The sequence below is a fragment of the Astatotilapia calliptera genome, chromosome 6 (assembly GCF_900246225.1).
Source record: "Astatotilapia calliptera chromosome 6, fAstCal1.2, whole genome shotgun sequence".
In the NCBI taxonomy this organism is placed as follows: Eukaryota; Metazoa; Chordata; class Actinopteri; order Cichliformes; family Cichlidae; genus Astatotilapia; species Astatotilapia calliptera.
The window spans coordinates 19,391,837-19,405,612 of NC_039307.1; the positions used below are offsets into that span (position 1 = coordinate 19,391,837).

General features: G+C 39.0%; 2 protein-coding genes across 3 annotated transcripts; one reads left to right on the top strand and one right to left on the bottom strand.

Moving 5' to 3' along the window:
* Nucleotides 1-2,200: 2,200 nt before the first annotated feature.
* LOC113024138 (permeability factor 2-like) lies at nt 2,201-3,692 on the bottom strand. Of its 2 annotated transcripts, none has more exons than XM_026170897.1 (4): nt 3,122-3,692; nt 2,871-2,988; nt 2,656-2,742; nt 2,201-2,519 (listed from the first exon to the last, which is right to left on the bottom strand). In XM_026170897.1, exons 1-4 carry the CDS (start codon nt 3,186-3,188, stop codon nt 2,507-2,509), a joined length of 285 nt encoding a protein of 94 aa, XP_026026682.1. In that variant the 5' UTR covers nt 3,189-3,692; the 3' UTR covers nt 2,201-2,506. The 2 variants fall into 2 exon arrangements, with proteins under 2 accessions (XP_026026682.1, XP_026026684.1); XM_026170899.1 differs by having other exon boundaries at nt 2,201-2,516; nt 3,122-3,432.
* Nucleotides 3,693-9,927: 6,235 nt separating this feature from the next.
* LOC113023282 (C-X-C motif chemokine 10-like) lies at nt 9,928-12,813 on the top strand. The gene is made up of 4 exons (XM_026169308.1): nt 9,928-10,338; nt 10,526-10,643; nt 10,730-10,816; nt 11,851-12,813. Exons 1-4 carry the CDS (start codon nt 10,290-10,292, stop codon nt 11,861-11,863), a joined length of 267 nt encoding a protein of 88 aa, XP_026025093.1. The 5' UTR covers nt 9,928-10,289; the 3' UTR covers nt 11,864-12,813.
* Nucleotides 12,814-13,776: the final 963 nt, after the last annotated feature.

Genomic DNA, 13,776 nt, shown 5'->3' on the forward strand with positions numbered 1-13,776 from the left:
TGGATGGCGCCTAAGGTCAATCAGGTCCCAAACCTCAACACTGGCAAACAGCTTCTTCCCTTGGACCACTCATAATGTCAGGAAAGACTATCCCCCCACACCCCACCCCTGGCCACCCACTCACTAATCTGAGCCATGATCTGAGTAACCCTCATCACTCAGGTCACTCACACACAGACTCAGACCGAGTCCATTACACTACTTTCAAGTACTTTGTAAACTATCCTCTAATGCCTTTCTGCTGTGTGGCTTCCTCTTGTTTTGTATATATATTCCTCTTTTTTACATATTCTTGCTGTCTTGTTATTTATATGTTTTCTTTCCATGCACAGTTGGTGTAGAGCACTCAAAATTTTGTTGTACATCAGTGAAAATGTTAGACCTTTATCTTTAATAGTTTTAAGATAATCGCGTTCAAACATAGCCTGACATTTCAATGTTTGAAAAAGAGACCTGAAAGTGGGTTGTTATCTTTAAAAAATCATGAAAAGTATTTGATATATGAAACTAAAATTTTACAGTACTCATTATGTATGTTCACATTTTGATTCAACCATTCCTTCTCACTTATCCAACTCATATTCACTACCTTTCCAAAGTATATGCTAACACAAAGTATGAAGGAGCCAAGGATTGTACTATCTCCTAAGAGATAGCCTATCCCAACACTGAAACTGGAAAAACTAATATACGGATTGTTTTCAATGCTTCAAATGAAATTCTTTGCAGTCTCTTTTTGCCTGAAGCCTAGAACAGATGGATATCTCCAGATATTTTGTTTCATTCCGTGAGATGCTCTGCTAGGCCTGGCCTTTGCTGCAGCCACTTTTAGCTGCAGCTTCTTTGTTAGTCTCTCTGGCTTTGTATGTAATAACCAAAAGCATCCATTTTATTTGTATTCTGCCAGGTTTCAGGCCTTTTGGTGTCACTGAGGTGACCAGTACTTTCCTTCTTTAAAAGAATGTATTGATTTGGCCACCCCTTTTCCTTTTTTCAGCCTGTTATTGGCCCTTCACTTCCATCCACATCTGTTTTGCTCTTATTGAGAATTCTAGTGAAAAATACCACGTGTTAGTTCAACACTTGGAATCAACTTCACTTCTTTGGAATTGGCTACATGGCTATGGGAAATATGCACTTTGTTTGATTAAAAATTGAATTAAAAAATAAAATAAAATAAGAAATCAGGGCTGATTAGGAAGTGTTATGCACGGGGCGATCATGGCTCAAGAGTTGGGAGTTCACCTTGTAATCGGAAGGTTTCCAGTCTCGGTCGTTGTGTCCTTGGGCAAGACACTTCACCCGCTGCCTACTGGTGGTGGTCAGAGGGCCCAGTGGCGCGAGTGTCCGGCAGCCTCGCCTCTGTCAGTGCGCCCCAGGGTGGCTGTGGCTACAATGTAGCCATCACCAGTGTGTGTGAATGGGTGGATGACTGGATGTGTAAAGTGCTTTGGGGTCCTTAAGGACTAATAAAGCGCTATACAAATACAGGCCATTTACCATGCAGGCCAGCAGAGATTAGAAACCAGGAGGGGCTGATGAAAAATGGGAACTTCTGGGTCAGTGAGATAATAACAACAGGAAGAAAAATCCAAGGACATGTGTTCAGTAGAAAGGCAAAGATAAAAGCAAGAATGTGGTTTGGCAAAAGTGAGCATGCCCTGAAAAGCAGATTATAACACATATACCTGTGAAGTCAATTAACTTTTGAGGTAATTTTGTCTTGTGACCCCAACAAAAAAAAAATTGTATCGGTGGATCTCCTTGTCACATTTCAGATGACAGATGGCCTCATGACATTCTCATCAATAATAGATGTTCCCTCTAAAATTACAGTTTTAGGACCAAAGAGGAAAAACTAGTCATGGTCTGACAAAAAGCCAATTACTTGATTATTATGTATTATGCCATAAGTGGGAATCAGTGGACTACTTAATGTAGGTCCACTATAACTAGTTACAACAGTAAATAATTACTTAGACACAATATGCATCAGTAATAACAATCTATTAAAATATGTAATGTATGTCATATATGTTACTATATCATCGAATGGGTGTTTTTCCATACAGAATATTTACAATATCTGGCTGCTCCTATTATTGATATTGTCAGTTTTGCAATATAAAATGTAAGAAAGGGCAAACAAGCTATTTCAATTTGACATTTTATTTGACATTTTATTTCATAAATACAGAAATAAAAATAAGCACTTATAATCATAAATACATAAATACATACACACAGGGAAATAGGTAGCCTCCCTTTCTTCATGACAGGAGAATACATGGAGAATACATATACTGAAGTAAAAAAATAAGGTGTTTGATACAAACACTTCAATCAAAATTCTGTCATTTTTAACAGGTTTTCAGGCGATGGTACTGCTAGTTGCATATGATGACATTCATCTCGTGAAAGGAACACGGTGATTTCAGTGATTTTTGTTGGTTAAAAAACAGCTCGTTCATGAAGCACATCTCTTGTGTCGCTTCAGTTCTTCAGCTCAGGGTCTGCTGCTTGGACAAGAAACAGTAAAGAAGAATTAATTTGTGTGTCAAAAGTGGATTTTAACATTGTTTGATAATTTCTTAGTTTCTATTTCCTATTAAAAGAAAGACTGCTGTGTTGGCATACTTTTAGGTAAAATCTTACCTGGACATGATCTTGTTGATCACTTTCTTGACCCAGGGGGCCTCAGGATTAAGGCAAACCTCTTCACCTGTCCTTTTCAGTGTGGCACTGCAACACAAATCAGTGAAAAAAAACTAAAGTTTAGATAGAGAACTCGTGTTGAAGCCAACAAATCACAGTGACAAAATCAAGCAAAATTATCACTACTGAGATGGAAAGAAGACTTTGGCTCTTACATGATCTCCGTCTCCTCGCAGTGGGAGTTGGGAAGAATCAACTCCACCTTCTCGATGTGGCGGCCAATAGGTTTGCTTTCTGTCTGAATGCAACGGCAGTGCAGTTCCACTCCCATGCCTGTAAGAAGAAAGCAGTTGCACATGGTCACAAAGTGCATGCTGAAAACATTTAATGCAATGAAAAAGGATAGCATGAATAAAATTGCTTGTTACTGCTAAATTAAGCCATTAAATGACAAAAAAAAACATACCTTCACAGGTGGCCAGCAGGGTCAAAAGCACCACGATGGAGCTGACAATGATTCTGTTGCTTATCATTTTGCCTTTTAGAAATTCTGTAAAAACTAACAACGAAAAATAACAATGTTCTTCTGAAAGCTGATGAAGCCTGAAGCGCTAATCTACAACAGCTGTTTGTTTTTCTTCTAGTCTGTTTGTCTTTCTTTCAGCTCCCGGTCCCCTCTCTTCTCTCAGTTCAGCTGCTCTGCTGTTTGACTCTATCCCTGAAGAGGCTCAGCTTTTAAAGCCAACTGAAAATGACTCACTTCTTGCAGATTGCGCAAGAGTGGACTTTCAGACCCGGTGTGGGAATTCACACTGAGAGCTCTAATAGTCTGATTTATCAAGATTTGTCACATATATCACCTTTGTGGAAAAACACTGTGACTAAAACTCTGTGATAATCGACTGATGCCACAGGAATGCTTCAGATTTTTTTTTTTTTTTCATTAACCAACTACGTCTGCATTCCTGTATTGCACCAGCTCTTGCACGAAGCTTAAAGATTGACCAAGTGGTGACTGATTCACAGATATAATATAATTTACACCTGAATGTAATTTTTGAATGACTGGTTGATGAATGTTAGCCTCCGTTTGTTGGCATGTCTCTCACATACTCAGTCATCATGAAAGTTACCTATTTGCATAGTTTTCATAGAAAACAAAGTGAAAATGGGGAAAAATGCAAAAGTGGCTAAATTCCTAAGTAAAATGTAGTATCACATTCGCTCATCAAGTCTTATAAGAGCTACAGTATTTTTTATTCTTAAAGAATTTCATTTCTTTTCCATATGAGATGGTAATTGCCTCCTCAGTAATTAACTGCCAACTTAATTTCACTCAGTCCTTAAGAAGAAAAGCTAACTACCTGCTGTATTTCAACAGTGGGTATACTGTGAATATGTTGATCATGTACACATGCCATATATGCATTATAGTAAAAAAAAAATGCATATATGTTAAAAAGAGACAGAAAATCCTTTCCCAGAACTGATGACACTGAACCTTTGGCGTTTATGCACCCTAGATTACATTGGTGTCATTTTGGAAGGCACGATCGTCAGTTTATTACTTATGCGATTGATATTTCCTGAAGCAACAGTGGGTGAGCTGCCAAAAGTTGTTATTGGACTTGAGTCTGATGCAATCTCATCTAGCTCAAACATGTCTGCTGACATGACGTCGATTCAATCATTCTCACAAAGCAGAAGGAAGTCTGAGCAAGAGAAAAAGACTTTAACTGTTGCTTCACTTAACAAATTAATGCTGACTAAAGATTTTTTTTTCTTTCAGAGGGCAAAAGTCTGTCATTTAAAGGCACAGATATTTCCATATTAGTTGTAATGAATTTTTTTTCTGTTTTGTTTTGTTTTTTAAAATTGATTTTTGGAAAAATTGGATGCAATGACCAAAGGTCTATAAACCTATTAACCGATGGTCCCTTTGTGGTCACACCCACCTTCGCTATATAGAAAGGGAAAGCAGTTATGGTTAAACACAGAGCATGTGATGGACCTCAACGGAAAGTTTTTAAGTTAACCATTACGATGCTGAAATTAAAACTAACATATGTAGTGAGACATGTGAAGAAAAGATGATATCCGGCATGTGACCACCAGCAAATGTTAGAAATCAAATGACAGTTTACATCATCTGGCTCCATGAAATTCCCCTAAAGAAATATTTATACATATATGAGTGACCAAACACTGTCTATTGCTTGAGTTTGAGTTCTGTGCATTTAAAGTATTTCATATTTCCTGCACACAACAAAGAAAAAAAATATTTCTACTGTTATATGCAAGATTTCATTTTGCAAAGCAAAACCTATTTTAAGGAGCGTACTTTCGTATATTAGTGAGGACATCTCATTGGCATAATGCTTTCATTTTCTGCCATCACAAAGATGTTTAAACATGTACACACACACACACACACACACACACACACACACACACAAAATACAGGAACTAGACTTTTAATTAAGAGGAAGTATAACAAAATTTTTCCTAACAGCATGTTTCACAAAACAAAACTTCCACAACCTCATGTTGGCCCATCTTGAACCTAAAGCTAGAAGTTGAAGCAAAGAAATTCCCCTAAATGGAATAAATGAAATCAGACCATTTTAGGTGGTTAATGAAAATGATGAACTATTTTTAACACCTATTTTGGAATTATTGTTAAAAGATGACTCACACTGTCAACTCACAATGGCCAGGTTTGAAATGACAAAACAAATATTGGATGAAACTGCAGTGCCATTTAGTGTAGGTATCTAAGAGGTGAGAATAAACTCTACTAACTTTTATGCAAGCATTCCAGTTTTTGCGTCCTTGTGAATCATCTCACTATCTACTTGAATTACAGTACTTGCTGCCATGCTGGTGCATGCTGGTAGCAGGCACATTCATTGAGATTTGACAACAACTGGGGTGGGATGAACTGTGCTTAAAAATGACATATATGGTCATGTTTCCTCAGAATGAATAGTAGGAACGTCTGTAAACCTTCAACTTTATGTAGCTCACTGATTTTCCCACCAATTGTGTGTTTTCATTTACAGATTACCACATTCTAAGTGAAGTATATAATAAAAAATAGATATTTTCAAACATTAAAACAACTCCAATCACCTCCACATTCACTAAATGTATATTGCCAAAACTATTCACTCATCTGCCTTCACACACATATGAACTTGAGAGGCATCCCATTTTTAATTCCACAAGGTTTAATTTATTTGTGTTTATGAAAATTTTTGACCATCGTTCCACAAGTGCGTTTGTGAGGTCAGACAAGGAAGTTGGAGGAGAAGGCCTGGCTCCCACTCTTTAATTCATCCAAAAGGTGTTCAGTCAGGTTGAGGTCAGGACTCTGTGCAGGCAAGTCAACTTCTTTTACCCTCCAGCGAAGACGGACGAAGCTGATGAAGGCTGGAGCGGTCCCACTGACCCTCCAGCAGACGAAGAAGGCTGGAGCGGTCCCTCGGACCCTCCAGCGAAGGCAGATGAAGACTGGAGCGGTCCCTCGGACCCTCCAGCGAAGGCGAATGAAGGCTGGAGCGGTCCCTCGGACCCTCCAGCGAAGGCAGACGAAGGCTGGAGCGGTGCCTCGGACCCTCCAGCGAAGACGGATGAAGTCTGGAGCGGTCCCACGGACCCTCCAGCGAAGACAAACGAAGGCTGGAGCGGTCCCACGGACCCTCCAGCGAAGGCAGACGACGGCTGGAGCGGTGCCTCGGACCCTCCAGCGAAGACAAATGAAGGCTGAAGCGGTGCCTCGGACCCTCCAGCGAAGGCAGACGAAGGCCGGAGCGGTGCCTCGGACCCTCCAGCGAAGACAAACGAAGGCTGAAGCGGTGCCTCGGACCCTCCAGCGAAGGCAGACGACGGCTGGAGCGGTGCCTCGGACCCTCCAGCGAAGACAAACGAAGGCTGAAGCGGTCCCTCCAACGGACCCTCCAGCGAAGACGGACGAAGCTGATGAAGGCTGGAGCGGTTCCACTGACCCTCCAGCAGACGACGAAGGCTGGAGCGGTCCCTCGGACCCTCCAGCGAAGGCGAATGAAGGCTGGAGCGGTCCCACGGACCCTCCAGCAGACGACAAAGGCTGGGGCGGTCCTCGGACCCCCCCAGCGAAGGCAATCCCGGACGAGCCCCCATATGTTACACCCCGGCCTAGGCAACCGGCGTGCAACGTATGAAAATAAAAATAAGAAAAAGACACACGAGAAAAAAACTAAAGCTCTCCACCAAAATCCCAAAACGAAGGTGTCTCAAACGAAAATATTAACAAACCCATTCACAGCTATTTACAACAGACTATTTATTTACAACAAAACACCAAACTATTTACAACACGGGGGAGATCGCGACCATGACACACTGAAACACAGGGTTTAAATACCTAGAAGGAGCAATCAGGGAATGGACCACAGGAGGGAAACACAGCTGGGGCAAATTAGACCTGACGAGACAGGGAAACGTAAACTGAAAACACTAAGATAACACAGACTTTCAAAGTAAAACAGGAAACACATAACAGTCACGCCAAAAACAACACACTGACAACACCGAAACGTAACATACGCCAAACTCTCTCATCATGTACTATGCACCTAAGCATCCACTGACCCTGCTCTGTGACTTTAGTTGGTTTGGGGCATATCTCAGTGTGCTGTTAGAGTGTGCTGAGAGTGTCACCAAAAAATTAAGGAAATTTGTTAAGTGGAGGACAAAACATGCCAGGTCTAAAAAACTACACATATCTACTGCAGATAAACAGTAACTGAAAGCCATGCCCTAAAGAAATAGAGGAAGAAATCACGAAAAAAAAAAAAGACAAAGGGAATGCAAGATATATCTGTCCCTTCTATTCCCTGAGGTCTCATCAGAAATTGTTTCAGTGGGAGTGTGGCAGTTAAAAAGCCATTTTTAAGGGGGGGAACCGGGAAGAAAAGGCTAATATGCTGTGCCAAAATAAACAAGAATGGACTCAAACTCAGTGGCAACAGGTCTTGTGAAGTGAGTGTCAACAGCCACTGCTAAAACTTGCTGAAAGATTTGTCATGGTTTGGGAATCTTGTCAAAATTCATTTAATTATGAATGCAAAAAAGTAACATCAGATTATAAACCATCATTCACTAACATCTGGAACTCATCTGATTGCTGTGTCAGTGATCACCGTCACTGTCAAAACATTATTGATGCACAAAAGGCACTGAATAGAAAACACACAATGGAACATAATCTGTCATGGGTTGAAAAGCCAGACTTCAACATGATTTAAGCAGTGTGGGATTACCTTGACAGAGACTTTTAAAGAAGGCAGCTAACATCCAAAGAAGAGCTTTGAATGTCCTTCAAGAAGCCTGTAGTCATTTCATTAACGAAAAGAAATAGCAAGGAAGCTTGCCTAAGCAAGTTGAGGTCGTGTGAAGAATAAAGGTTTACCTTACCTAAACCAAATATTGACTTTTAAGTTCTTTAGAATTGTGCAGACTGTTTTTACTGTCAACACTGTATTTCCATTTATGCTGAAAATGTGTAATACAGTAAAAAGTTAAACTGTTATTTTATCAGTATAGTAGACATGTATATTAAATGCATAGATGCTGACATTGCACCTTTTCACTGTTAAAGCAATGTAGAAAGATGAAATATTTTGGAAAGAAGTCAAGACAACATGCAGGAAATCTATTTCCTGTTCATAGACTCAAAGATATATACACACAGTATATACAGTGTGTGTATATACACGCATCATGGACATGAATGTCATGGCAACAAGGATTTCTTTGAACTGTTCTTTTTCCAGCGTGGAGTGATTGTACAGTGTACATATTTAATTACTAAAAATTTTTTGATTGAACAAGTTTGAATTTATTTTCTGATTTTCTCCAGTCCACACAGAGTCAGAATTATTCGGGATCAAACATATACATACACTCACTTAAATATTTTAATAAGTGGCGCTGAAAGTGCAACAGTGTCTTTCAAATTGACAAGGACAATGCCTATTAACTTGTGATTAGTGATTATGATTAAATGCGACTTGTAGTTTCTGTTTGCCAGCATTAAAAATGGATTTGTTTGACAGGACCTATTTGGTTGACCAACACAACATTGGGAAAGTAAAAAGAACTGAATAAAACCGGAAAAGGATAAGTTGGGAAGGTCTCTTGGAGCCAACAACTGCAGATCTCTCCATCATCAGTTCAAACAGTAGTGCATAAGTACAAGTTATTCTGATATGTCACCACTTTTTCAAGGTCTGGAAGAATACAAGAGAAGATTAGTTAGCATGTTCAGAAACACCCCAGGAACCACCAAGGCTTAAAGCTGGTACAACAAACTAGATGAAGTAATAAAGGAGAAAGACTACCTCCAAGATTCTTCACCTCAAATCAAAACCCAGATAGTTTAAAACTTGGACACAAAAGCACCTGGTAAGGTGCAACTTGGAAAAATTTAACCAATTATTAGTGGGGGTGTATGTATATATTTGAGCCTGTGTGGATTAGAGAACCCCCCCCCCCTCTCCCCCCCCAAAGAAAAAAAATCTAAAATCCTATACACCCAATTCTGGAATTTTAAAGTAATTAAAGATATATGGCGTCCAAAGCATTCCACCCTGAAAAAATAACAGTTCAAAGAAATCATTAAAAGCCCCAAATTACCATGAGGTTCATGGTAAGACTTAAAAACCTGAACTGGGAAAACAAGGACTGAATCATTTCCTTGCTGTTGGCCAATTGTTCATTGTTTGCGTTCTGCAAGCTGATGGGATGAAGTTTTACAATATAACTTGCCTCCATTGAGACTCAAATGTAAACATCCCCTGGATAGTCTGAAAAACGTCAGGATGTTTAACAAATAAAGAATTGTACAACCTCTCACCCATAAACAATGAATACTTTAATCTTGGATATCTGTTGGGGGATGGTCCCGAAGTACAATTTCACATGTGAAATCGCATCCCTCTGACTTTAATGTCATGCCAGGGCAAGCCTGCTGGCTTGTCATAAGCACCTTCTGTTTGAAAAGTTGGTATCTGCAAAGCCTTCACACATATATCTGGCTGAATATTAACAGGTTTGTGCTAGTTTTATTTATGTTTATAGAGGGAAACTGTTATGATCTATGTTTATTTATGCATATATGCAACACAAATTATACAAAGACAAGAAAGACAAATACAAAGTCTTTGGTTTGGCACAGATATCCATATTCCAGATAACTTGTTAGTACCATTTACTGGCACAAAGCTATAAACAGGCTTTAAGAGGTTTAAGAAAAAAAAACCCTTTTCCATGGAAATCAGTTCTCTTGCGATGTACTTATCTTGGGACAGAGTCCAGGTATTTCCTTGCCAAAAGCCTGCTGCTGCAGCATGTATTTCTTATGTGATTCTTATTCTGTGCTCTCATTTTTTTTTTCAGTTGTGGTTATTGAGGGGGGAGAAAAAAGAGTTCATTGGAAAGAGGGAGCAAAGAGAGAAAGGGGGTCTGCAGAGCAGACTTCATCACAATCTTTCAAAGAAGAGGGCTGAGCTGATAGTCTACTCACTAATCATATTCTTCAGATATATATCGTATCTCTTAGATAGTTTAGTTTACAGTCAGTTGCAGAAGAAATGTCTACCATCGTTGTAGCACTCCTGGTTTTCCTGACTATCCATGGAGGTAAGTATAGCTGAACAACTGATGAAAATACAAAACATTTATTGCTCAAAAATGTGCATTTGACACCTAATGGCAGCAACAGAATTTTCATTTTTGTCACGTGCATGTGAATTTTAACCTGCAATAGATGCTTGCCTTACCTTGTTTGTCTCCAGACACTAAAATCATTCTCTAACTTATCTAAAAGCCTCAGGTATCAGTCCTAGATGCCAATGCCTCTTTAAGGAGAAAAGGCCAATTGGACGTTTCATAAGCACCGTGGAGATTTACCCTGCAAACTCCTACTGCAAAAGCACTGAGATTATGTAAGTATTTCTATTGATTTGCCCTCATAAAACACTTGAACCATATGCATATATCTGCCGTCTCGTATCTGTCTTCGATCCTGCAGTGCTACTCTCAAGAAGGAGGGGCAAAAGATTTGTCTGGACCCCAATGCTCCATGGGTCAAACAAGTGCTTAAAAGTAAAAAGATTACGTGAGTGTAACTTTACTGTACTTTGGTAACTGTTGAATTGAATTGAATTGAATTGAATGAATGCTTTATTGGCCATATGCAGGTTGCCCCGCAGAGGAATAGTACCCCCCCCCCCCCCCCCCGACTTACACACACAACAAAGATATCACATGGGAATACAGTCGGAGATCGGCAGCGTTGCAGAGAAAACACTGAAAAATTACACAACAATGGGAAAAAGTACAAGAGGAAAAAAAGAGACCTCTTCTCACGCTGGGCACCTATGGGAGGACAGCATGAGAACAGGAAACAAAAAAAACTCCTCTGCACAGAGAGCACATTAATGTCCACATCACAACATTAGAGCACGTGACTGGCCACAGGGGTGGATAGGGGGGTGGGGGGTAATCCGAAGGAACACAGCAGTCGTCCTACACAGCGCTACCATTTCAGCGCGGCACGCATACCCGCCGTCTTCCCCCGCAGGAAACAAGCATCGAAGGCGTTTGGAAAGGGAGGGGGAGTTAGTAGATACCAGTGCATATAAAACCTTATTTAAACAAGAAGCATATTACTTTTTTCAGAATCCGGATAAGCAGGGAGAGCAAGATGTCTGCAATGACTGAGAAACATATTTTAACACAACCCCACCTTCATTTTTTACATTAGGGTGAACTGGAAACCTTGTGTGGCTATTGTGTTTGCATGCTTAGTCATGGATCAGGAAAAGGTTCAATTTCTTACAAAAGGAATTAAAAGCACCCACTTCCCCTTAACATATACAATTACAGGAAGATATTCACGATACCAGGAAAACAGTTAATCGTTAATGATTAACTTGTCACTAGGAGTGTCACTTCCAGTTTTTGCTTTTGTTAACAGGAAGTGGCTCCTACATTTTTGTTGGTTCTAATGAAAGAATAAAAAAATATACAATTGGTCATTTTATTGCATTCAAATTAATCAAAAAAATTTTGATTTTTTTTTTACATTTTTTTCTGTGAGCCAAGTGAAATAGTATTCCCCTTAAAACATGAACATTTTCTTTTCTGTAGGCAGACACCTTGAAGAATATACCTTCCCTGATTTGGCTAAGATGGACAGAGGATAGACACATGGAAAATAGAAGCACAGACTGCAGTTATAGAACATAAACTGGGTTTTGTTTGAAGGTGTAGAAGCAGGATTGTTTATACCCGTTTTCACTTTACAGCACTTAACTGTGTTCTCTTATTATTGATGTGAACTATCTGTGTTTGTATTTCCTTAAAAATATATCCTTATATACATTACATGTTCATTTATTAATACATTGTGGGGATAAACCTTATTAACTAACGGTAAGGAGGGACTAGATAGTGGGCAATGAGGACAGAGCACAACAGCAAGTCATGAAATGGGTTTAAAACTTTATTAGAAGAGTTGGCATTTAATGGTTTGTATATCACATATGACTGTGTGACTGTTCCATGTGCTGTGCTACATACCATACATTTTGTCAAGGACATTTTTGCTGCCTTTGAAATGTCAGGAAAAAATTGTGGAAAAATAAATCTATTCATCCATTTTCTTAACTGGTTATCCAATGCAGAGTCATGGTGGGGCTGGAATCCTGCCCAAAATGTCATAGGGTGAGAGGTTAACAGGTACAGTCTATTCAGGTATATTGTCCATTGCAGGGTAAAGCAAAAAGGAGAATTTCTTGGATTGTGTCATGTAGACTATGGCACACAGTGAGATTATATTTTCAATGGAAGGAGATTGCCACCTCTTGGACAAAGATGCATACCATTAGGATTGTCTCATTTACTGAATACCTCTATAGCAGCTGAAAGCAATTATGTTCTTTCAAAATTAAACAGTTTTTACTGTGCCCTTTTCAAGAAAAATCCTTAGCTGGTGTATAACCATAGTCATTTATGCTTCTTCTGAGCTGACTGCAGAACAACTAGTATTTTAGTTTTAAACACAGTAACAAAGTTAACAATTAAAAAAATGTACTATGTGCTTGTTTTGTATCATCACTGCTGCTTTGAATAAAGGCTTATGAATAAAGGAAATACAGTCACCTCTTTTTAGGACTGATTTCAAAAGCAACAGCAGATATTTGATCTTAGCCTATGAAAGTTATGCTGACATACCGAATGTCACAATATTAACCATTTCCCAGTTACACAGCTGCTTTTTATTCCCCCTTTGACTTTCCCTAACTCTCTACTCCCTTCAGATCTGTTCTCTGTGGTTCTGTAACTCCTGTTTTCCTACTTTTCCCACTGACTTACATGCAAATGTTAACACACTGGGATATCATGTTGATTTACTGCCAAACTGTAAATAATGTTGCAATCTTGTTCTCAGTCTCCCAGTGCTTCCCATGTGAAAAAGAAATAGTAAAAACTTATATGTGATTACTCATGAAAGTGGCCACTTTCTAATTACTTTCATACATTGTTTTAGTAAGTATCCAAAACATACAAGTTTCATTATATAATTTTTCAAGGGATCTTATATCTGTTTTCACTCTTATATGCTTTTCATACAAGTTTCACACAAGACAGATACAAACTTTATAACATTTATATATATCGTTTCCATATGGGTTTTCTCAGCCATTATGTTGAATTATGCTTAGAAAGTAAAAAACAGAAAAAAGAAAAGAAAAAAAGAAATGTAGATCACATGCACGATATAAATCATCATATACAGTGGGGCAAAAAAGTATTTAGTCAGCCACCGATTGTGCAAGTTCCCCCACTTAAAATGATGACAGAGGTCAGTAATTTGCACCAGAGGTACACTTCAACTGTGAGAGACAGAATGTGAAAAAAAAAATCCATGAATTCACATGGTAGGATTTGTAAAGAATTTATTCGTAAATTAGGGTGGAAAATAAGTAATCCAAATTTACCAGACAAAGAACAAAAAACAAAAACAAAATAATCATCACCATACAGGTCTTTAAGTGACTTATTGCCAAGGTC

Excerpts from the sequence above, each read along its gene's own strand:
- LOC113024138 (XM_026170897.1), bottom strand. The coding sequence starts at position 3,188 with ATGATAAGCAACAGAATCATTGTCAGCTCCATCGTGGTGCTTTTGACC. Across the intron at positions 2,989-3,121 it reads CCTGCTGGCCACCTGTGAAG|GCATGGGAGTGGAACTGCAC; the intron begins GTATGTTTTTTT and ends TTCTTCTTACAG. Across the intron at positions 2,743-2,870 it reads TGCGAGGAGACGGAGATCAT|TGCCACACTGAAAAGGACAG; the intron begins GTAAGAGCCAAA and ends TTTGTGTTGCAG.
- LOC113023282 (XM_026169308.1), top strand. The coding sequence starts at position 10,290 with ATGTCTACCATCGTTGTAGCACTCCTGGTTTTCCTGACTATCCATGGA. Across the intron at positions 10,339-10,525 it reads TTTCCTGACTATCCATGGAG|CCTCAGGTATCAGTCCTAGA; the intron begins GTAAGTATAGCT and ends CTTATCTAAAAG. Across the intron at positions 10,644-10,729 it reads TGCAAAAGCACTGAGATTAT|TGCTACTCTCAAGAAGGAGG; the intron begins GTAAGTATTTCT and ends TCGATCCTGCAG.